General features: G+C 37.2%; 1 protein-coding gene across 4 annotated transcripts in view; it reads right to left on the reverse strand.

Moving 5' to 3' along the window:
• Positions 1 to 26,239, reverse strand: part of MAN1A2 (mannosidase alpha class 1A member 2) — a 156,337-nt gene that overhangs the window by 54,758 nt on the left and 75,340 nt on the right. For all 4 annotated transcript variants that reach the window (XR_011463622.1, XR_011463621.1, XM_070367422.1 and 1 more), the window contains exons 6-7: positions 11,810 to 11,904; positions 4,895 to 5,018 (exon numbers count right to left, since the gene is read on the reverse strand). Coding sequence is in view for 2 of the 4 variants with exons in the window: in XM_070367422.1 (XP_070223523.1) it covers positions 4,895 to 5,018; positions 11,810 to 11,904 (219 nt within the window). In the remaining 2 variants the exon portion in view is untranslated. The remainder of the gene's footprint in view (positions 1 to 4,894; positions 5,019 to 11,809; positions 11,905 to 26,239) is intronic.

Raw genomic sequence — 26,239 nt, forward strand, 5'->3', positions numbered from 1 at the left:
TCTGAATGATAACCTAGTTGGCATAAATGACTTGAGGAAACATTTTTTTATTCACAGGGCCTTATATATACACTTCACTATTTTCTGGACTTGAGCATAGCACCAACCCTTTAACTCACAGTTTCCAATCTTTTATTCAACTGGATTCTGTCATCACGGAGTTTTAGGAATTGGCTCAGGGATGCTTATTACTTGTGTTCTTACATCTTTGAGACCAAATCTAGGTACAACAATCTCAATCTGAATAATTCCATGAACCAGGTTTAGTCAGTTCTCTCGCCTTCTGAAAATTATGCATACATTGAATCCCCTCTGCTTCTTTTCCACATCTATCATTTCCTTTGCAAACCTTTTTACCTATCTTTTAATTTCCATGTTCACTAGCTTGTCTCCATTTTGCCTTCCAAGTCTCTCACTATGTTTTGAAGGCGTTCTTTGTATTGCTTCCATTTTGTCCTTCATTTTGACTATAACTTAATTTTTTATTACACTCTATTACTGATATGGCATCTTATTATCTCTGCGCACCTGTATCTCTGTTTATATTCTGGTTTCACATAAATGAGAGCCTCATTATCTTCTCTCTCATGGTGATGCTTGGTCAGGTCTTCAATTGTTGTTTTCTGATAAATATCTTTTGACCATCATTTATTTTTCACATTCCTTCCCTTTTTTTTTGGTAATATTTTTGTATAAATTCTATATGTGTTCTTTTTTGATGACTTATTACTATTTTTCTTGAACCAGCAATTCACAAGAGTTTTGACATAAAAGGATAAGTAAAGTCCAGATGTGAATGTGGTTTCTTAAGCCTTTGCTTCTCATCAGGCAACTGAAACCAGCAATGCAGCACTAGAGAATCACTGTCATTCATTACTCTTCTGTCACTAAAGTATACAAGTACAAATACAGCTTGTCAGTGAGATCCTTAACTGAATTGTTTTTCCAGGTTCTCAACACATCATATTTAGTGGGGTCCAAACAAGAGTCTACATCAGTCTGTAGTCTGTTCCCACGGCTGCTAATGAGGATTTGGTTTTGTACCTCAAGATGTATCACTTACTTTAAAGAACTTTTCTATGAGCTTTTATTTTTGAAAGCTACAGCCACCAATATCCTCTCCTCAGCTACGCAAACCGCGCTCTGACCTTGATTGCTTATGCCAACCTTTCTTCCTATTCTGTGACATGATATATTAAGTATCTCAATTTTGTTAAAAACAAGTTAATAGTTTCATTTCTCCTTTTGTTGTTTTCAGGTGATCTCTATGCGTGAGGTTAGGATTTCTCCACTTAAGAAATATCATATGCTAGATTATCTCTGTTTTACAAACTTATCTTTTTAAAAAGTCTCTTTATGTTTTTCCTTATTTTCACAATGATTATCTTTTGGCCTTTATTTCATGCCAATGATTCAGTTTTCAACTATGTACAGGTTACTTGTTATTTTTCATTTATTTTACAGAAATATGTAAGGTCTCAATTTGATTTTTTAGCTCTACTATCTTACTGTATTATTTTTGGTTTTGTAAAATCTCAAGCTGAGCTCTTTGTCTCTTACATGCGCTCTACCACCCTGCTCTTGTTTCCCGCAGTATGTCTGCATAATTGCCATGCTTTCTCTTTCATCTCGTTCATGTTTAACTGGGTCAGCTCTGACCTGAACTTCGGATTGATACAGTGGAGCTGAACAGTCCTCAAATTCCTTCCTGTTGTGTGTATGTGGTGGGGGGTGGGGGTGGGGCAGGGGGAGGCGCATCTCCCCTCCAGGATACACTAAGATTTGGAATACTAGTGTACTAGCTCATTTCCTGAGGCCTAAGTGCTCATGGAGGATGGAGGGTGAGAACACATTTGGAGCTGTGGGCAGTTGTATACTATGGCACTGGTCTCCCTTGTAAGATTAACAGAGAATATCAGGAATTTATTGACTTTCTCTGCCCAGTAAGGATTCAGGATAGGGCAGAGACAGACTTAAGATATCACAGCAGAAATCTTCTATTTTTTATGGCTATCACGTTTATGACATAAGGTTTCAGCCTTTCCTTCTTTCATTGTTACTGATTAATTTTTGCTGGTCTTTATTATTTGTCTTGTTATTGCTAATTTAATCAAGAAAGGGAAAATTCTGTGATTTGGCTCCCTTTTGCTATCTTTCAGAAGAATCTGAAAATTCTTTTGACTGATAAAATATTTCATACACAGAAAGGACTATATAGAGAGATTCTAGTCATATTCAATTTAAGAAATACAACACAACATAATGTTTGCTATTCTGTTTACCATTACACATTCACATATCACTGACTTTTTCTGAGATGTGGTCACAGTCTTAAATTTTACATTCATTATTACCTTGATTCTATTAAAATCACTTTTGAATCCCTAAACAATATTCTCTTCAGCTCTGCTTCTTTTGAATTTTTTAAGAATTGTATTATATATACTCTTTTGATTAATGAATGTGACCATAATTAATTTATTTTCACTGCTGTATTGAATCTTATCATATAAACTGCTAATACAAACAATGATTTTATATGTATGATATAAATGTACATACCAAAGACTGGAATTATTGGGCCATAGAGTATATGTATTTTCAGCTTTACTAGATTTTGTATTTTAAATTTAAGTCTTTAATGCTCCTAGAATCATTATCATCTACAAAGGTACCACTGTCACACTTCCACATATATGTCGGGCTGTTTAAGGGCTATTTATTCTTTTTATCCGGAGAAGGTGATGGCACCCAACTCCAGTACTCTTGCCTGGAAAATCCCATGGGCGGAGGAGCCTGGTAGGCTGCAGTCCATGGGGTCACTAAGAGTTGGACACAACTGAGCGACTTCACTTTTCACTTTTCACTTTCATGCGTTGGAGAAGGAAATGGCAACCCACTCCAGTGTTCTTGCCTGGAGAATCCCATGGGCGGAGGAGCCTGGTAGGCTGCAGTCCATGGGGTCACTAAGAGTTGGACACAACTGAGCGACTTCACTTTCACTTTTCACTTTCCTGCGTTGGAGAAGGAAATGGCAACCCACTCCAGTGTTCTTGCCTGGAGAATCCCAGGGACGGGGGAGCCTGGTAGGCTGCTGTCTATGGGGTCTCACAGAGTCAGACACGACTAAAGTGACTTAGCAGCAGTAGCCTTCTGTTTATCAGTTTTACTTGTCTCAATGCACCAACACTAATATTGGTAGTGTTGATAACTGAGTAATACAAACCCATCCATCATGTTTTTCTTCAGAAGTATTTTGAATGTTTCTCTCCTGTTTAAATTCTAGAAATGTCTAATCAAGTTTCATTTAAAAAAAAAAAAAAAACACCGAGTAACTGACTGGCATTGAATTGAGGCTACAGATAAATCTGGAGGTAACTGAAATTTGCATGTTTTCCTATATATGAATATAATACATCTCTCCATTTACTTAGGGCCAGCTCAATGTCATTTCGGAGAAGGCAATGGCAACCCACTCCAGTACTCTTGCCTGGAGAATCCCATGGACGGAGGAGCCCGGTAGGCTATAGTCCATGGGATCGCTAAGAGTCGGACACGACTAAGCGACTTCACTTTCACTTTTCAGTTTCCTGCATTGGAGAAGGCAATGGCAACCCACTCCAGTGTTCCTGCCTGGAGAATCCCAGGGACGGGGGAGCCTGGTGGGCTGCCACCTATGGGGTCGCAAAGAGTCGGCCACAACTGAAGCGACTTAGCAGCAATAGCAGCAGCAATGTCATTTAGTAGTTTTGAACTTTGCTTATCTGTTGTTAGATTTACTTGTGGAAAACTTATACTTTTGTTCCTACCACATAAGATATGTTTTTATAAGTGATACATTTTCGCCTGCTACAGCTGGTATAGAGAAATACTACTGATTTTTAATAGGTATATTGATCTTTTGGCTTCCCAGGTGGCGCTAGTGATAAAGAAACCGCCTGCCAATGAAAGTGATATAAGAAAGTGAAGTGAAAGGTGCTCAGTCATGTCTGACTCTGCGACTTCATGGGCTATACAGTCCATGGAATTCTCCAGGCCAGAATACTGGGGAGGATAGCCTTTCCCTTCTCTAGGGGATCTTCCCAACTCAACCCAGGGATCAAACCCAGCTTTCTCACATTTCAGGCGGATTCTTTACCAGCTAAGCCACAAGGGAAGCCCAAGAATACTGGAGTGGGTAGCCTATCCCTTCACCAGGGGATCTTCCCAACCCAGGAATTGAACCAGGGTCCCCTGCATTGAAGGTGGATTCTTTACCAACTGAGCTATTAGGGGGAGATATACAATCCCATGGAGGAGGAAACAGCAACCCATTCCACTGTTCTTGCCTGGAGAATCCCATGGACACAGGAACCTGGCGGGCTACAATCCATGGAGTCGCAAAGAGTAGGACACGACTAAAGCGACTGAGCACAGCACATCATGTTGATCTTTTATTCAAAATATAAATTAAGCTCTTGTTTAATAATTTAAATGTGAAAGTGAAAGTCTTAGTTGCTCAGTCGTGTCCAACTCTTGCAACCTTATGGGTTGTAACCCGCAAGGTTCCTCTGATTATCTTAATATTTTAGGTAATCATTTAATCTGTGAGTAATTACTGTTTTCTTTCTCCTTTTCAATCTTTACCTTTTTGTTCACTCTGTCTTATTTTACCATACTGACTAGGAACTTCAGCACAATGCTAAATAGAGACTATAATGTAATTTCTTGAAAACTTACTAGTGATTATATCTTCTTAGATAACAGAAAATATATCAAATCTGTTCTAAATATAAGATACATTTCTTTAATATAATTTTTTAAAAGGCAAATATTTTCTAAGCATTAATCAAATCTTTGGGATAAAACCTAAAGGATTCTCTTATAACAAAGAAAAGAAAGCAAGAATACTAACCTTTTTGTAGTAAATTGGGTTTCCTGTCAAGTAGCTGAGGTGGACAAACTCCATATGTAGTGTGCCAAATTCAGCAAGAATGCTGCTTCCTGCAGATGCCCAGCCCCAGTTTCGTCCTACTCCACTGAATGAATGAAAAGGTAAAAGGAAACAGAATCGGGGAAAGACCAAAACATTTTTCAAAGAGTATATAACTTTTAAATAACTCTCTCAGCAATTATCGCAAACACAATAGATTATTGTACCTAAAATCTTACTATTTTAAAATTATTTTGAATAGAATATTCACATGTCCTAAAAATCAAAACAATATAAAAAGTATATGTTAAGTATTTCACCCCACTCTCATCTCTCTTCCCCTTACAGGCCCCAAATACAATCATTCATTAGCTTCTTATGTGTTAGCATAGAAATTTCTATGCATAAGTAAGCAATCCAAATACATATTCTTCTTTTCCCTTCTTTCTTAAAATACAGCAAAGTATACTTACTGCTCTGTATGTTAGATTTTAACTATTAAGATGTAGGCTTTCCAAAGTTTATAAACAAATTTCTTATATTTTTTACTTACAAATGCATAGAATTCCAAGACATTAACGATTTTCAATTGAAATGTCTCATCCACACAAAAATGTGTGAGAGCATTCTAAGTTGTTTCAAACCTTGAAAGTACAACTCACATTTATTGTGCTGGGACCACTGATGTCACAGGACAGTATCATGACAAAGCACTGTCTTGCCTCCACTGCTGACAGTGTATGAAAACTACTACATTATACAAAAAGACTTTAATCAATCCTCTATTAGTGGTCCTCGGGCACATTTCTAGGATTTTTCTATTATGAAAACTTTTATAGTGAATAATCTTGTGTGTACTTCATTTGTGCAGATATATTTCTAGGATATCTTCTTTTTTTTTTCCAGGGTGCCTTATTAATTTTTTACTGGAAGCCAAACTATATAAATGAAAAGTACAGACTCTTTGGATGCTATCCTCTTTCCCAGAAGGTTAATCTTCCTCTGAAACATAGACTGAGTTACAGGCAGATAACCTTGGCTCTGAGCTTTGTTAAGGGTTAAAACTATTCTAGTTTTACCTGTACTTCCAGGAAGTGGCCCTATGGGATGTCAGCTGAAAGCCTGGGGTGTTTACCAAGGGCCCTTCACCATGGCAGCTTCAAATACTAACTCTGTTTCCTCAGTACCATGTAGTTGCCAGTACCATACAGTTGTTAAACTTTCTTATTTATACCTACTTGTATACTGGCAATTCATTATGCTATGTTGTATTTATCTGTGTGGAGAAAACATTGAAATAGGTATCAGGATACCACTACCTTAAAGTTCTTTAATTTTTTGGTGCTATTTTTGCACTGTTTTTGAAATTATGAAAGGCAAATACCACTAACAGATTTTTCTGAAGCCAGACATGAGAATCAAAGAAGAAATATGGATACAGTAACTACGTAGGACAGTCATTCATTTCACAAATATAAAGTACCTATTCTTATCTGGGAGATATAACAGTGAACTCAGAGGGTAAAACGTCTGTCTGCAATGCGGGAGACCTGGGTTCAGTCCCTGGGTTGGGAAGATCCCCTGGAGAAGGAAATGGCAACCCACTCCAGTATTCTTGCCTGGAAAATCCCATGGATGTAGGAGCCTGGTAGGCTACAGATCATGGAGTCGCAAAGAGTCGGACACGACTAAGCGACTTCTCTCTTCTCTAACATCTAACATTCCTGTTCCCATAATAAATGATAATTGTTATGAAGAAAATTAAACATAAAATACTGAGTTGAATAGAATACTGAGTACTAGCGATAGAGGAAGAGTTTAAAGACTTTATGTATAATGTTCAAAAAGTTTCTAAAATGACACAATTTAAACTGAGAACTGAATGATGAGAAGGAGCCAGTGATGAACAGATCTGGAAGAAGAGAATTCTCAGTAGAGGAAATAGCAGTTGGAATGGCCCTGAGGAAAAAACTTGGTTAGTGTGGCTAGATTGGAAATCAACCCTAAATATTCAATGCAAAGTCTGTTGCTGAAACTGACTTTGCTGAATATTTTGGTCACCTAATGCAAAGAGCCAACTCACTGGAAAAGACCCTGATTCTGGGACATATTTACGGCCAAAGGAGAAGTGGGTGGCAGAGGTTGAAATAGTTAGATAGCATCACCAATTCAATGGACATGAATTTAAGCAAATTCCAGAAGATAATAGAGGACAGAGGAGCCTGGCATGCTACACTGTATGAGGTCGCGAAGACCTGGCTGAACAACAATAACAGTGTAGTTTGGCTGGAGCTCAGGAAGGAGAAATGATGATATAGGATGAGGCTAGAGAGCTGGGTATAATCTAGACCGTGTAGAAATTCTGTTGGCTATGGTGAAATTTTAAATTTAAGTATGAAGGAACATCATATACAATTTTAATGAATTAACATAATATTTAAAGGATAGAGCATACCATTTAGAAACATTACCTAGGCATCAGCAAGGTGAATGGATTATAGCACAGTCAAGTATAAATACCAAATCTCATTTCCATGTAAAAACTTTCTATCTCAAAGTTTTATTCATAGTGCATATAAGCACTATCAAAACACTAAGTTCTAAAAAAAATTTTTTCATATTTTTACATACAACCTCACAGGGCCCTCCACCTTGGCAGCCTTAGACATTAACCTGTCTTCCCAATACCAGTTCAGTTCAGTTCAGTCACTCAGTCGTGTCCGACTCTTCGCGACCCCAGGAATCGCAGCATGCCAGGCCTCCCTGTCCGTCACCAACTCCCAGAGTTCACTCAAACTCATGTCAATCGAGTTGGTGATGCCATCCAGCCATCTCATCCTCTGTCGTCCCCTTCTCCTCCTGCCCCCAATCCCTCCCAGCATCAGAGTCTTTTCCAATGAGTCAACTCTTCACATAAGGTGGCCACAGTATTGGAGTTTCAGCCTCAGCATCAGTCCTTCCAATGAACACCCAGGACTGATCTCCTTTAGGATGGACTGGGTGGATTTCCTTGCAGTCCAAGGGACTCTCAAGAGTCTTCTCCAACACCACAGCTCAAAACATCAATTCTTCGGCACTCAGCTTTCTTCACAGTCCAACTCTCACATCCATACATGACCACAGGAAAAACCATAGCCTTGACTAGATGGACCTTTGTGGGCAAAGCAATGTCTCTGCTTTTGAATATGCTATCTAGGTTGGTCATAACTTTCCTTCCAAGGAGTAAGCGTCTTTTAATTTCATGGCTGCAGTCACCATCTGCAGTGATTTTGAAGCCCCCAAAAATAAAGTCTGACACTGTTTTCACTGTTTCCCCATCTATTTCCCATGAAGTGATGGGACCAGATGCCATGATCTTAGTTTTCTGAATGTTGAGCTTTAAGCCAACTTTTCCAATACCAAGTAGCTGTTAAATTTTCTCCTTTGCCCTTCAGCCTCCAAATGCTGTTTTCTAGTTTCTTTATATTTTTGTCCCGTGCATGTGCTGGCACAGAATCAGCCAACAACAGGAGGAAAATCTGTAGATAAATTTTGGGGCTTTTCCTCTGCAATTCCTTCCTGATTTGAGATACTCATCCCTTGCATCTCAGCCCTTTTGGCAGTTCCAAGACCTGACCACAGTCTTCTTTGCTCTACATGAGCACTGTTTTAGGGTTGGCCTCAATCACACTCAATTTAGAATATACCCGTAGGGGAAAAGCCAGCTTTCTACAGCTGGCTTCAAGTAGGCCCTTTGGGTTCTCCCTTAGGTGTTGCTCTCCAATCCCTTCAAATCATTCTGTTGGGCTTTTATGATTACTTTTGATGGGAGAGTTAACCTGATATAAGTTACCTCAGGGCTGGAACTGGAAGTCTAGATTCATTAGAAAGTCATGGTTATTCCCACTAGAACTCTAAAACCATTCTCTAGGGTCGTTTCTACTTTTAGGAGGAAGTGAAAAATATAAATCTTTCTCTCATAGAAAGATGGACACTTTTGGTTTCAGCTCTTTTAGAACTAGTTGATTTTAATTTAAACTCTGTATCACCTAGAATAATATTAAATTAGGTCAGTCAAATGACAAATACAGAATAAATATGAGCTTTTTTAGAGATAAGAATCTTAAAATTACCACTAAAATGTATGCAGAAAAGAGTAATACATGATTTGGTAGAGAAGTTGAAGTACATGCCGAAGATAAGGATATAACCTTAATACTAATGTAGCACATAGGCTCCTACTCCTGCCATTAATGAACTGAAAGACCTTGAGCAAGGTATTTTCCTTCTCTGAGACTCAGTTTCCTCATACATAACATAAGAATTTATGATAACTAGTTCACATGACTGTTAGGAAAATTAAAGACATTTAAGATTGTGAAAACACAATCTTAAACCTCACAAAGAGTCTAGTAAGAATAGTATCTCATGAATTTTTGAATAATTTTATTCTAAGTTATTTTAACAGTTTATCTAGAGAAAAAAACTTCCTCAATCTGATAAAGGCAACTGATAAAAAAAAAAGCTACAGCCAACATCATATTGATAATTTAAAAAAAACAATACTATATAAACATTTTACAGAAATCCAGGAGACTATAAAACACAGGTGAAGATAATCTTTTTAACCATGATTGAAAACCTCAAAGTTAAAAAGACATATTTGAATATATAAAAATCAAAACTTAAGGATGAAAAATTATTATAAAAACAACAAACAAGTAGTAGAACAGGGGTAAAAGTAATTCTATAATCTGTAAGGCTCTTTTATAAGCTAACTAGAAAAACACAACTCAATCAACACTTAGGAATAGACAATTCACAAAAAACAATCTAGATGTCCAATAAATTTATGAAAAGGTGCTTGAATTCACTAAGCAGAAAATACAAATGAAAATAACAATAGTAACATTTCATAGCCATTATTCTCTTGAAAATTAAACAGAACATATAGACATTTTGGTATTCTCATATACTGTTGGTGGAAATATGATGAATTACAGCCTTTTGGAAAATACGTGGGGAGTAACTACTAAACTGAAAAATACATATAGCCTTTGATCCAGCAATTGCACACTTGGGAAATCTATCCTACAAAAAAAAAGATATATGCCCTTTGATATAGCAATCATATTCTTCAGAATCACTTTCAGAAAAACTTCCTCTCTCTACAAGGACATATATGGTGGTGGTTTAGTCACTAAGTCGTGTTCAACTCTTGCGACCCCATGGACTGTAGCCTGCCAGGCTCCTCCGTCCATGGCATTCTCCGGGCAAGAATACCGGAGTGGGTTGCCATCTCCTTCTCCAGGGGATCTTCCTGAACCAGGGATCAAACCTGGTCTCCTGCATTGCAAGCAGATTCTTTATTGAGTGAGCTACAAGGGACGGACATATATAACAGGATGCTACTGTAACGTTTATGGTAGCAAAATAATGGAAATAAACTAATACCACTGATATGGAATAATTAAATAAATCATGGTATAACCTATGTATTTACAGTATATCCTATCTTCTACTCTGTGGTTATCACAAAGTTTGATTTAAAGCTCTGTGGCATGACCAGGAAGAGTATTTCCGTGAGATTTTGCTGTGTGAGAAAAATAAGAAGTAGAAAGAAAATAAAAATAAGAAAGAAAAACAAGTATCCAAACAAATCATATAAAATTTTAAAAGCTCCACCAGTATGTATGTATGTGTGTGCTTCTGTGTGCTAATCATATTGTAAGAGATAAATAATGCTAGATTATTAACATAGGTTGGATTTCAGACATCTAGACTGGAATAAAGTCTACGTGAGAGATATGTATAACTCAATCAAAACACAAAACCAAAAACCTTTATTTATCTATGCTCTATAAACTCAAGTAAAATAAATATTTTGTATGAATATATACAAAGATATAGTATGAAAATTAAGCTTATGTTCAAGACATGGTCTTTGAAAACTCTACTACTTTTTTGTCTCAATCTAAATTTGAAGTTTTGCAATGCTGGATTTTTGGTTATTTTTTATCTAGATAATAATAATATCCTGCATATTTCTTCATCTCAGAGTTAAACTGTAAGTTAATTAAAATTCTAATCATATAAGAAAGTTACATGACTGACACTGCTACTGAGGGAAACACCAGAAAATCTGGAATGAAACTATGAACAAAAGAGAACAGGTATGTTCTTAACACCTTAGGCCATATCCTTTTGTGGAGGCTGGTATGGAACTCTAGCTAGCTTTTTCCTCACAAAGAGTTAGTTTACATTATATATAGTGTATGACAGCAAAGAACAGTAAAGTTAGATTTCATGTTCAGCATAAAATAATGATTTCTTAATGAAAATCAAAACTTAATCAAGTTCTCCATTAAAAAGAAATGACTACAATAGATTCATTTTCCCAAATAAACCTGTCAGAGAATCATGCTTCACTTTGAACCTCTATAATTTGGATATCATAAAAAGGACCCTACAGTCAATATCATGAGTTATGTCTTCTCTTATCATTAGTAAGACATTCAGCAACAGGAAGCCCTGATTTTAAGGTATGTTGTGTTCTATTCTGACTTAGAAAAAAAACAAGTAGTGTACAAAAAAGGAAGAGAGGGAAAGCACTTTGAATCCATTCCAGCACTAAGTAGACATAAATAAGCAATCTTAAAGAAACAACTATACTGTTAACAATAAAGGTGTGGGAGAGAAATCTAGACTTACAGAAACAAGCAGTAGAAATGAAATATAGTTTTACTGTTTCAAAGCAAAGAATGTATTTTAAAAATCAGGCAATGCTTTAAAGAAATATGCTTCTGTATACATGCAGAGAAAAACAGTTTTAAGTCTTAAAAAGTATGGTGAAGGTTCAAAAAATCAGTTAATCTAATATATTCAGAACAAGAATAACCATATAAAAATAGAATTTACCTTTTCAGATTCACCATTGCCCAAGGAATTCCCGTAGGTGTGTTAAAGGCAGGAAGGAGTTTCTCAGCCAACTGGACTGCTTTAATCTTGAATATCTGGGACAAACACACAAACATTCATAAATTATGAAATTACTGCTGTCAATAAAATTTCCTGATCTCTTCTACGATGCATACCACAACATAATGGATATATGAAAGTACAGAGGGAAAAATGGCATCTCTTGGTACCGTGGAGTATACAGCAATCAGAGAAATTGTTGTAAAGTGGATGGATAGTGAAGAAAAAGCTGAAAGTGAAATGGCTTGAAACTACAATTAATTGAAAGGGAAGGACTGGTTTTGGTGTTAATATCTGTATTTTCAGCTGGCAAAAAATCTGAGAGAAAACACTAGGCTATGAAATTCACCCATGGTATCAAGCTCAGAACAAATATTAAGAGAAAGAGATGCCACTGAATTTCATAAATGCCCTTGAATTACTATAATCATGTTTCTATCTTACACGTTATATCTTGACATTCTCCATCAAGGTTCACTCATAATTATTAAATGAAAAGAAAATATTTATGTTCACATTCCAAGCTTATTTTATGAGTTATATGCTTCAACTCTTGGTCCCAATTACTGCTTTTTTTTGGTATACAAAACAATAAGCTGCCTAAATATCAGTGGTTCTCAAACTTTTAAAATCAAGGTACTATTACCAAGACATTTATAGTATAATTTCTAATATTCTTAACATGTATTTCACTTTAGAGGCTACTGACTTAGAGACTCAAAACACCCTGCTAAGAAAAGTGGCATATTCTTCTACATGCCTCAAGGCTACCCTCTCAAAATCATCCGATACTCAAGGCTCCATCTTTTCACTGTGGTCAAGTACTGTTGATAAAATATTATTGGATTTTTCAAATAAGTAAGTAGTTGAAAGCATGGCCTAGATCAAAGTTCTAAGTTGAGATGATATTAAACAAAGCACACCTACATTACTGGGGGTATAAACTAGAGAGGAGTACGTGCAAGTATACAAAGCAATATGACATTAATATATTTTGCAAAGTTTCTTAAATAACAGGAAATTTTTAGCAGAGTTTCAAATTAGATATTCTTATACATCTACAATTAACCACTTCCTTGAATACCTACATAAATACTACTAACAGTTATATGTTAGTAAAGAGAAATTGAGGGTTTCCCTTGTGGCTCAGACGGTGAAGAAACTGCCTGCAATGAGAGACATCCTGGTTGGATTCGTGGGTTGGGAAGATCCCCTGGAGAAGGGAATGGCTACCCACTCCAATATTTTGCTGGAGAATTCCAGAGAAATCTGGCGGGCTATAGTCCATGGGGTCGCAGAGTCGGACATGACTGAGGGACTAACATGCACAGAGAGACATTACATTATTAGTGAAGAGCACTGCTTCTTTATCTCACACTTTAGCAGCAGGGCAAAGGGACCAAGTTCTTAACTAAGAACTAACACTAATGACATGTGTTTGCTGATCATATCTTTTACATGTAAAACTAATATTCCAAACAGTAAAATAACTTACAAACATAAGCTTTTTTCTAAATAGAAAGCATTCTTATTTTACTTCAAGAAGTAATTAGTGACATATTTTCTAATTTTCAACTACCTATGTCAGTTAACTTACATAGTACCAATAATAATAATACACAACTCAATGAAAGCACCATCCCAATGTCATTGAGGAAAAAAAATTCCTTACCTAGAAGGCTTAATTTATTCAGGAAAATACAAAATCTTTAATGATAAATATACCACAGCCTTACAGTTCCTAGTCTCAGAAACACTTTGGCAGACAACAGCAACAGCTAATTTAAAACAAATTAGCTAGTATGCAATGCAGGAGAATAATACAAATCTAAAACGTATCAAAGTAAAAGGTAAATCTCTTTTCTAGTCCTAACCCTTGACCACACAATTCCTTCTATAATGCAAATGGCTATTAATTTCTTAAGTATCTAGTAATATTTTGTGCTATAATCAGTTCCAAGGTATACATGACTCCTAGCATGTCACATCAATCCTCATTTTCCATTTCTCAGAATGGAAATTCTATTACAGTTTACACACACACAGTCTTCTGCCTCTGTTTCTCTCTCAAAAACAGAATATCATATACTCTACTCTTAACGTGCTTCTTTCACTTATTGTATATCGGGGATCTTTCCATATCATTCCACCTCTTTCTCTTTATTGGCTGCAAAATTTATCCTTGGATAGATAGTACTGCAGTTTACTTAATCAGTCTTCTATTCATAGACATGTTTCCAAAACTATGTACCTCTGTAAGATAAATTATAAGAGTGGAATTACTGAAGCTATGGATACATTCATTTGTAATTTTGATAATTAGTGCCAACCTGTTCACATCTTTCACATATTTACATTTCTATCAGAATTTATGACCAGCTGTTTTTCTGTATTTTTGTTAACATAAGAGTTGTCAAACTTTTGATTGCTGCTAACCTGAGAGTTGAAAAAGACTACTTCACTGTCAATTTTATTTTCATTTCTTTTAATATGATGTGGTAATATTCAGTTCAGTTCAGTTCAGTTGCTCAGTCGTGTCCAACTCTTTGCGACCCCAGGAATCGCAGCACGCCAGGCCTCCCTGTCCATCACCAACTCCCGGAGTTCACTCAGACTCACGTCCATCGAGTCAGTGATGCCATCCAGCCATCTCATCCTCTGCCGTCCCCTTCTCCTCCTGCCCCCAATCCCTCCCAGCATCAGAGTCTTTTCCAATGAGTCAACTCTTCGCATGAGGTGGCCAAAGTATTGGAGTTTCAGCCTCAGCATGAGTTCTTCCAATGAACACCCAGGATTGATCTCCTTTAGGATGGACTAGGTGGATCTCCTTGCAGTCCAAGGGACTCTCAAGAGTCTTCTCCAACACCACAGCTCAAAAGCATCAATCTTCGGCGCTCAGCTTTCTTCACAGTCCAACTCTCACATCCATACATGACCACTGGAAAAACCATAGCCTTGACTAGATGGACCTTTGTTGGCAAAGTAATGTCTCTGCTTTTTAATATGCTATCTAGGTTGGTCCTAACTTTCCTTCCAAGGAGTAATATTCAACACTCACTCAAGTGTCTTTTCAAGCAAAATTCATACACTGCAGAGGATGGAAAATTATACATAACATTCCCCAGATTCCATCCCACCTAAACTTCAAGATAAGGCCTAGGCATTGGTAAATATACATAAATAAGCAATATCTGGATGGAAGTAAACAATTTGAAGCAGTGGTCTTTCATGCACAGGTGCCTGATTGTTAAATGGTAGCTCTGACAGAAGTTCTATTGATTAGTCCCAAGTTTCAAAGATAACATGTGGGCAACAGAAGGAATGGGTCTGGATCATACCATAAAAGCCACAAGGTATGCTTAAGTATCCAAGTACTGCATTTCGGACTCTTTTGTTGACTGTGATGGCTACTCCATTTCCTCTAAGGGATTCCTGCCCGCAGTAGTAGATATAATGGTCATCTTGAGTTAAATTCATCCATTCCAGTCCATTTTAGTTCGTTAATTCCTAAAATGTTGATGTTCACTCCTGCCATCTCATGTTTGACTACTGTCAATTTGCCTTGATTCATGGACCTAACATTCTAGGTTCCTATGCAATATTGCTCTTCACAGCATTGGACTTTACTTTCAACACCATTCACATCCACGAGTGGGTGTTGTTTTTGCTTTGGCTCCGTCTCTTCTTTCTTTTTGGAGTTATTTCTCCACTGATCTCCAGTAGCATATTGGGCACCTACTGACCTGGGGAGTTCATCTTTCAGTGTTCTATGTTTCTGCCTTTTCATACTGTTCACGGGGTTCTCAAGGCAAGAATACTGAAGTGGTTTGCCATTCCTTTCTCCAGTGGCCCACGTTTTGTCAGAACTCTCCATCATGACACGTCTGTCTTGGGTGGCCCTACATGGCATGGCTCATAGTTTCACTGAGATAGACAAGGCTGTGGTCCATGTGATCAGATTGGTTAGTTTTCTGTGGCTGTGGTTTTCATTCTGTCTGCCCTCTGATGGAGAAGAATAAGAGGCTTAAGGAAGCTTCCTGATGGGAGAGACTGACTGAGGGGGTAATTGGGTCTTATTCTGCTGGGCAGGGCCATGCTCAGTAAATCTTTAATCCAATTTTCTGTTGATGGGTGGGGCTGTGTTCCTTCCCTGTTATTTACACAGGGGCAAACTATGAGGCAATGCCAAAGAATGCTCAAACTACCACACGATTGCACTCATCTCACATGTTAGTGAAGTGAAAGAAAGTGAAAGTGAAGTCGCTCAGTCATGTTGGACTCTTTGCGACCCATGGACTGTAGCCTACCAGGCTCCTCCCTCCATGGGATTCTCCAGGCAAGAATACTGGAATGGGTTGCCATTTCCTTTTCCAGGTAATCTTCCCGACCCAGGGATCGAACCCGGCTCTCCAGCATTCCAGGCAGATGCTTTAACCACGTTAGTAAAGTAATCCTCAAAATTCTCCAAGCCAGGCTTCAACAGTACATGAACTGTGAACTTCCAGATGTTCAATCTGGTTTGAGAAAAGGCAGAGAAGCCAGAGATCAAACCGTCAACATCCACTGGATTATCAAAAGAGCAAGAGAATTCCAATAAAGTATCTACTCTGCTTTATTGACTATGCCAAAGCCTTTGACTGTGTGGATCACCACAAACTGGAAATTTTTTAAAGAGATAGGAATACCAGACCACCTGACCTGCCTCCTGAGAAATCTGTATGCAGGTCAGGAAGCAATAGTTAGAACTGGACATGGAACAACAGACTGGTTCCAAATAGCAAAAGGAGTACATCAAAGCTGTATACTGTCACCCTACTTATTTAACTTATATGCAGAGTACATCATGAGAAATGCTGGGATGGATGAAGCACAAGCTGGAATCAAGATTGCCGGGAGAAATATCAATCTCAGATATGCAGATGACACCACCCTTACGGCAGAAAGTGATAAAGAATTAAAAAGCCTCTTGATGAAAGTCAAAGAGGAGCGTGAAAAAGTTGGCTTAAAATCCAACATTCAGAAAACTAAGATCATGACATCTGGTCCCATCACTTCATGGCAAATAGATGGGGAAACAGTGGAAACAGCGACAGAGTATTTTCGAGGGCTCCAAAGTCACTGCAGATGATGACTGCAGCCATGAAATTAAAAGATGCTTGCTCCTTGGATGAAAAGTTGACCAACCTAGACAGCATATTAAAAGCAGAGACATTACTTTGCCAACAAACGTCCGTCTAGTCAAAGCTATGGTTTTTCCAGTAGTCATGTATGGATGTGAGAGTTAAGACTATAAAGAAAGCTGAGCACCAAAGAGTTTATGCTTTTGAGCTGTGGTGTTGGAGAAGACTCTTGAGAGTCCCTTGGACAGCAAGGAGATCCACCCAATCCATCCTAAAGGAAATCAGTCCTGAATATTTACTGGAAGGTCTGATGCTGAAGCTGAAACTCCAATATTTTGGCCACTTGATGTGAAGAACTGACTCGTTTGAAAAGACCCTGATTTGGGAAAGATTGAAGGTGGGAGGAGAAGAGGGCGACAGAGGATGAGATGGTTAGATGGCATCACAGACTCAATGGACATGAGCTTGAGTAAACTCCGGGAGTTGGTGATGGACCGGGAGGCCTGGCATGCTGCAGTCCATGGGGTCACAAAGAGTTGGACACGACTGAGAAACTGAACTGAACTGAACTGATGTTTGAGCATTTCTCCTGGCTGCATGTTTTCTAGCTATATAACAAAAGTGTCTGATTTCATGACCCTCCCAAAGATTCTGTTAGCTGGTCAGTACCTTCTAATAAATCACTAGATAAAATACATTGTTTTCTGCAACTACAACTCTTGACTAATAAGATGATGAAAGTGTTTTAAGAGTTTCAACATTTAAATGAAGATTTCTAAAACATTTATTTATAGAAAAAACTTTTATGTATTCATCATCCATTATGTAAAATCTCCCAGTTATTTTTACTGGAACAATTTGTAAGAAACATTAATGCTGTGAAAGAATGCTTCTGAGTACATCTTATGTATCCATGTTGTTACTTTCAGATAATAAGATTACTAAAGTACGTTATTGGGTCACAGAATTTTAAACGTTTATTTGACAGAAGCTTAATTATTTTCCAGAAGTTTGTATCATTTGTATTCCCTCCAAAAGTATATCAGACATTTGTCAAAATTTAAATATAATTATATACTATACGTTTAAACTGGATGCATTTTATTGTATATAAATTAACTTCAACAGAGCTGTTTAACATAAACAAATTTCTAAGTTTAAGCTCGTAAGCTTTTTTAAGTGCTTTACCAGGCAGAGAATGTGGAAGGTTAAAGTCTTTTTCAGGCAAAAATTTAAGGTTTAGCTCTAAAACCACAAAGGGAAATAAAACAATGTAATCTAAACACATAGTTTAGTGCATGCAGAATTTGGGGCTTCTCTGTGGCTCTCTTCTGTCCTGGATCTTAGGCCTAAATTTCTAGTACCTCTAAACTCTGTCTTCTGACATGATTTTAAACAGGATTTTTAACTTTCTGATATTTCACTGTTAGTGTGAAGAAATGCAACAGATTTCTTTATATTAATCATGTATCTTGATGCCTTGCTGAGTTCATTTATTAGTTCTAATAGTCTTTGTGTGGATACGTTAAGGTTCTCTATATAGAGTATCATGCCATCTGCATATAATGACAATTTTACTACTTCTTACCTTCCAATTTAGACACCTTTTATCTCTTTTTCTTGTCTGACTGCTATAGCTAGGACTTGCAATACAATGTTGAACAGAAGTGGTAAGAGTGGGCATCCTTGTCTTGTTTCAGAATTGAGTAGGAAGACTTTCAGTGTTTTTCACTGAGTAGTACATTGCCTGTAGATTTGTCATAAATGGCTTTTATTATGTTGAGGTATGTTCCCTCTATACTTATTTTGGTGAGAGTTTCTATCATGAATGGATGCTGAATTTCACCAACTGCTTTTTCTGCATCTACTGGGATGATCATATGGTAAACTCTATCTTCTGATCAAACTGGTAATCATAACCATAATCAATTGTGAATTGGTATTACTACTGTGACTTTGAACATGTAAGAATGTATACAAATGTGTAGATGAATTCACACATATAAGCTGAAATGTTGGAGAGTGTATTTAAAATGGGATACCAAAGCTTGGCGGAATGTTTTGTCCAACTACTAACACATCTAGAGAAAATGCAGAGGTCAAATTTTGAATGGAAATTGCAGTAACTTCTAAAGCAAAAATAAAATGAAAATTAGTGCAGTAAGAACAATGATGGCTAACATTTAAACCAAGAAAAATTAACACTCTAATGTTTCTCTTTTTTTATTTAGAATTTTAGGGCCAAAAAAGGGACCTCTATGTGTCTTAGAAAATATCCCTGAACTTTTTCAGAAATGACCTTACCTGCAGACAACAAAGTACACATTTGTGTTTTATTAAAGAAAAATTTGGCTGTTGATGCTGTTTATTTTGTTTTTATATTCTGTGAAACATGTATTAAACTCTACATAACCATTTCTCTATTTTATCTGACAGATTTCAGATGTTGTTATCCACATATATTACATTATTATCTTACTCAGGGAAGGATATCACTTTGATAACCATTAAAAAATGAGAAGAGACAATATTGTTAAAGAAATGTCATATATTTGAGGCTACCATCAAGTAAACATAATAAATCATCAAGATTTTTAAACGTGAATATTTAAAATAAATAGTCTTGTTCTGAGAAAATAAAATGATAAAGCTTCACATTTATAATATTAATAAATCATAGGACAGAGGAACACTTTGTTAGGATAGCATATAACCCTCATTTGGTTCACCATACAAGAACGTATTAATAGAATGTATGCAAAATATTCTTTATTCTAGTTACACTCTTCCTAAATATAATAAAGGTACTTTGGCATGTTATAAATTATAGCTAATTTTCTGTCTTATTTGAGATATAGGGATTTATTATCTATCCAGTATTAGAATAATCTTATATTCAGTGTTTTATTTATTATTAACAGATCTCAAGGATTTATTGTTTGTCTTCTGGAATAGACATGGATCAGAGCTTTCAATGTAAAATGATGAAGTAGAAAAGTAAAATGGTCAGTAAAATCTGATTTTATGAGAAAGAAAAGTAAAACATGTTCTTACTTTTATGGACAGTAAACTCTATCCAAAGAAATTAATTTATGATATCTGTTTTCAGATATCAGACTTCCCTGGTGGCTCAGACGGTAAAGCGTCTGCCTACAAGTGGGAGACCCAGGTTCGATCCCTGGGTTGGGAAGATCCTCTGGAGAAGGAAATGGCAACCCACTGTAGTACTCTTGTCTGGAAAATTCCATGGATGGAGGAGCCTGGTAGGCTACAGTCCATGGGGTCGCAAACAGTCAGACACAACTGAGCAACCTCACTTTCACCTGTTTTCAAGGAGCTTCTCCAGTAGCTCAGCAGTAAAGAATCTGCCTGCAATGCAGGAAACATAGGTTCGATTCCTCCCTGGGTTAGCAATATTCCCTGGAGAAGGAAATGTCAATCCACTCTTGTATTCTTGCATGGGAATTCCATGGACAGAGAACTCTGGTAGACTACAGCCCATGGGGTTATAGAGAATCAGACACGACATAGTGACTAAACACTAACAATCTATTTTCAAATAAGTAAAAGAATTTTCTCACTAAGCTGGACAAGACTCAGTGACTAAACAACAACAATCTATTTTCAGTTAAGTAAAAGGATTTCCCAAACAATAGATTTACCATACAGGAAAAAATCCAAGGAGGAGGAAAAATAAAGCAGTATCAGATAATATTGTTAGGCACTTTCGAATAATTTAATCCCCACAACAACTCTCAAGTGAACTTTCATTCTTTTATAGATAACAAAACTTAAATTACAGGAGGTAAACAGCTTGACAAATAACCATTATGAAAGGGGGCAGAGTAGAGACTCAAACCTATAGCTCCAAAGTACTTGTGCTTCCCTCTACTTCACAATGCTTCTTTCTGAAGTCTGAGGTATTAAAACTGCAAAAATGGAAATACTGATAACACTGCATACTTTTTAAGTATTTTAGTGTTTTCCTGTGATAATAGCAACCAAAATTTCAACATTTTGTTTCAACCTTCAGATAAAGAGCCTAATGAAACAGAGGTTGAGGTTTCTTTTACATAAGTTGTTCATAATTAATTTTGAACCATATGCCTTTTGGTATAAAAATTAGTCAACTACAAACAAAACATTTAGTATTTCCTCTACATAGTCAGACAAGCATGAAATAAGAAAAAAATGCTCTATCTCAATGACATCATATAGTGTTTAACCTGGTAAAGACTTGGAAGAATGGAGTAGCAAGTAACAGGGGTTCATGGCTGGGAGAGGGATAGGCTGTAGAGGCAGACCCTCCCTGAGGCACAGGCATGCAGGAAACACCTGAAGTAGAGGGCAGAGCAAGGGCATAAAGAAAAACTTGCCTGCAAAACAGGATCACTGTAATTACAAGGTAGTGTGAGAGGAATCTGAAGCCAGTGGTACACTGCAGGTTATCTTAGCAATAAAAGTCCCAAACCTGTTTCAACTCGGACTAAACTTACTCAGCTCCTAACACTAACAACACAGACATGCTATTCTGGCACAAATATTATTAAATTCAGTCTTTACTGTCCCACCCATACATGGTATTTTGCATTAAACAAAATATTATTAAACACTAAAGAAAGCAAGAAAAGTTAATCCACTTTCTAGAGACAAAGCAACTGACAATCCAGACTCAATAAGGTTGAAATAATCATAAAGAATTTTAAATGACTATAATTACTATGTTAAAAGACCTAGTAGATAAGGTGGAAAACATGCATAAAGACAATGAGGAATTTTAGCAGAGAAATGAAAACTGTAAAGGTCAAATGAAGTATTAAAAATAATAATTTTAAAAATCAAGATAAAATAGTGATGAAAAATGCCTCCAACACACTCATAGGTTAGAAGATACACCATGTGACATTACCTGAAAGAAACATAACTATAATAGAATCAGACAAACTAAAGATAAGAGAGAATATGAACAGGGATAAAGAGAAAAACTTTAAAACAATAAAAAACCAGATTCACCAAGGAGACAACAATTCTAAATATGTACACACTTAAGAACAGATCTCCAAAATACATAAAGTAAAAACTGGTAGGACTGAAATGAGAAACAAACAAATTCATAATTTTAGTCAGAGACTTCAAGACTCCTCAACTTAGTATTTGACAGAACAAGTAAACAGAAAATTAGTAAATTTACAGAAGTTCTGAGCAACACAATTATCCAGTTTGACCTAACTGAAGTTTTAACCCAACCACAGCAGAATAAACATCTTTTCAAGCACACATTTTTTTGATAGGCCATTATTTTGGCTCATGAAACAAGCTTTAACAAACTCAACAGATTTTTTTATCTATTCATTGCCCATTAAACAAACTAGAAATCAGTAACAAAGATATGTGGAAAATTCTCAAATACCTGGAAATTTAACAATATACTTCTAAATAACTAGCAATAAAAAGGAAGAGAAATGAGAAAGTATTTTGAATAAAAGGAAAACAAAAACATATCAAAATTCATAGGATGCAACTAAAGCAAGGCTGAGAAGCAAATCTTTGATGATTAATTCTTATAGACTACTAGGAAAAAATTAAGTTACAAGGATGTAATGTACAGCACAGGGAATATAGTCAATATCTTAAAATAACTTTGATGAAGTATATGTTATAAAAATATTGTATGACTATGTGTACATTTGAAACTAACAGAATATTGTAAGTGAACACTACTTCAGTAAAAAGATAAAAACAAAATAAGAAAAGGTGCCATATTAATGATCTAACAAGCTTCAACCATAAGAAACTGGGGTGGGTGGGGAGTAGGGAAAAAGGTGCAACTTAACCCCAAAGAAAGCAGAAGTAAAGATACAAGCAAAATTAATAAAACTGAACACACAAAAGTAGAGAAAAATCAATGAAACAAAAACCAATTCTCTGAAATAATAATATTAATAAACTTGTAGCCAGACTGACAGCCAAAAAGAAGATGAGAACCCCATAGACTCTGGCCCACCAGGCTCCTCTGTCCATGGAATTCTCCACGCAAGAATACTGGACTGGGTTGCCATTCCCTTCTCCAGGGGATCTTCCCAACCCAGAGATTGAACCCTGGTCTCCTGCATTGCAGGCAGATTCTTTACTGCCTGAGCCACCAGGGAAGCCTGAAATAATATTAATACACTTTGTAGCCAGACTGACAACCAAAGATAAAATGAAACAGGGAACATTACTAAAGACCCTACAGATATGAAAAGGATAATAACAAATTATGTCCACAATTTAGTAGAAACACATTCCCTGAAATAAACAACAAAAGCCACACAAACTTACAAAAGCCACCTAACAAGAAAAAACATGAATAGTACTATATCTATCTACCAAAGAAACAGAATACATACATTGTAAAACTTAGTGGGAAAAAACAAAAAATCTCCAACCTCACCTGGTTTCACTGGGAAGTTCTACCAAACACTGGAGCAGAAATGGAAATCCCCTCTAGTATTCTTGCCTGGGAACTCCCCTGGACAAAGAAGCCTGGTGGGCTACAGTCCATGGGATCACAAAGAGTCAGACACAACTGAGAGACTAACCAACAACAATACACAAACTTCTCCAGTAGAAAGAAACACTTCCAAACTCATTTTACATCGTCAGCATTACTCTTACACGAAACACACACATACACAAAAAGATATTTAAACTATAGATCAATATCTCATATGAACATACATGCAAAAAATTCTCAACAATGCATTATCAAATCAATTCCAGCAATATTTAAAGAGGATAATACAACATGACCAAGTGAAATTTCTTCCACAAAATGCAAGGCGATTTCAAAAATCAACTAGTATAATTCACATTATCAGCAAATAAAGAAGAAACATCATATAATCATCTAATTAAATGCCAAAAACATTTGACAACATTCAATACCTATTCATGAGTTTTAAAATCTCAGCAAAAAGGAATGGCAGAGAATTTCTTCAAGATGAAAGGCATCTACCAAAAAACCCATTATGCTTAATGGTGAAAAACTAAATGCTCTTCCCCTCATATCAGGAACCAGAAAAGGAATACACTCTCATCACTCCCATTTAACTTTGTATTTAGTGTAGGTTCTAGGCAAGAAAAAGAAAAAATAAAAGAACTATACAAATAAAACAGTTCTCTATATAGAGAAATAAAACACCTCTGTTCCCTGATGACATGATTCTTTAAAAAGAAATGCCCGAAGAATCTTTTACTGCTGAGCCACCAGGGAAGCCCCAAAGAATCTATTAAAAATCCATTTAAAAGTGACCAGAATTAACTAGTTAATATAGGATAATCTCAGGCCACAAGGTCAATGAGAAAATCAACTGCACAGAGCACAACAATGTGAATGCTATTCTATTATGTACATTTTACCACATTTTAAAAAAATGATAGGAGGGAGGAGCCAAGATGGCGGAGGAGTAGGACAGGAGAACACTTTCTCCCCACAAATTCATCAAAAGAGCATTTAAACGCTGAGTAAATTCCATTAAAACAACTTCTGAATGCCGCAGAGGACATCAGGCACCCAGAAAAGCAATCCAACTCTTCAAAGGAGGTAGGAAAAAATATAAAAGACAAAAAAGAGACAAAGAGGGAGGGACGGAGCTCCGTCCCGGAAGGGAGTCTTAAAAGAGAGAAGTTTCCAAACACCAGGAAACCTTCTCACTGCCGAATCTGTGCCGAGCTTTGGAAGCACAGAGGGCAACGAACAGGAAGAAAAAATAAATAAACAATTAAAACTCAAGATTGCGAGTCCTACGGTAACTCCCCAGTGGAGAAGAAGCGCAGACGCCTGCAGGCGCCATTAACAAGCGGGGCTGGGCAGGGAGGCGAGCGCCGGCTGCATCGCTTAGAGTAAGAATCTGGCCTGAATACCCTGAGCACTATCTGAGCGAAATAATTTGGGCTAACAAACCAGACTGTGGGATATCTACTACGCCAAAAGCCAGCCCCAACCTAAGACCGCCAGGCCCGCACGGAACAAAGAATTGAACAGAGATAGCCGGGCTGCAGACCTTCCTCCGTGATAGGCAGCCAGAGCCGGAAGGGGGCAATCGCAGCCCCAGAGAGACATTATCTATAAAACTGTAAGCAGGCTTTTTGCTAACTAAAACTTCTTGGGGTCTGGACGGTTAACATCTGCCTAAGAAGGTGCGCCGGTTTTGCGCCCAGATAACCGAAAGTGGCGGGAGGCGATAAGTCGCAGCATTGGCGCCGCCAAACACCTCATCACTTGAGCTGCTCGGACCTGGGAAGAGCACAATACTCAGGCCCAACTGAGTCTGCGCCTCTGAGGACTATCCGAGTGCCTGAACCTGAGCGGCTTGGACCTGGGAGGTACATGCAACCCAGGGCCAGCCTTGGATTGTTCCCGGGAACAACCTAGAGCCCGAGCAGTGTGGGCAGGGAGGCTACACGCGCAGTGAGCGGGGCAGACCCAGTGTGGCTGAGGCACTGCGAGCGCACGCCAGTGTTATTTGCTTGCAGCATCCCTCCCTCCCTCCCCACAGCGACTGAACAAAGAGAAGAAATACAGTTCCACCCATCAGAACACTGACACAAGCTTCCCTAACCAGGAAACCTTGACAAGCCACCTGTACAAACCCACACACAGTGAGGAATAGCCACAATAAAGAGAACTCCACAAACTGCCAGAATACAGAAAGGACACCCCATACTCAGCAATTTAAACAAGATGAAGAGACAGAGGAATAGCCAGCAGATAAAGGAACAGGATAAATGCCCACCAAACCAAACAAAAGAGAGGAAGAGATAGGGAATCTACCTGATAAAGAATTCAATAATGATAGTGAAATTGATCCAAAATCTAGAAATTAAAATGGAATCACAGATAAATAGCTTGAGACAAGGATTGAGAAGATGCAAGAAAGGTTTAACAAGGACCTAGAAGAAATAAAAAGAGTCAATATACAATGAATAATGCAATAAATGAAATTAAAAACACTCTGGAGGCAAATAAATAGTAGAATAACAGAGGCAGAAGATAGGATTAGTGAATTAGAAGATAGAATGGTAGAAATAAATGAATCAGAGAGAATAAAAGAAAAAACGAATTAAAAGAAATGAGGACAATCTCAGAGACCTCCAGGACAATATTAAACGCTACAACATTCAATCATAGGGGTTCCAGAAGAAGAAGACAAAAAGAAAGACCATGAGAAAATACTTGAGGAGATAATAGTTGAAAACTTCCCTAAAC

Source organism: Bos mutus, chromosome 3 (assembly GCF_027580195.1).
Source record: "Bos mutus isolate GX-2022 chromosome 3, NWIPB_WYAK_1.1, whole genome shotgun sequence".
Lineage (NCBI taxonomy): Eukaryota > Metazoa > Chordata > Mammalia > Artiodactyla > Bovidae > Bos > Bos mutus.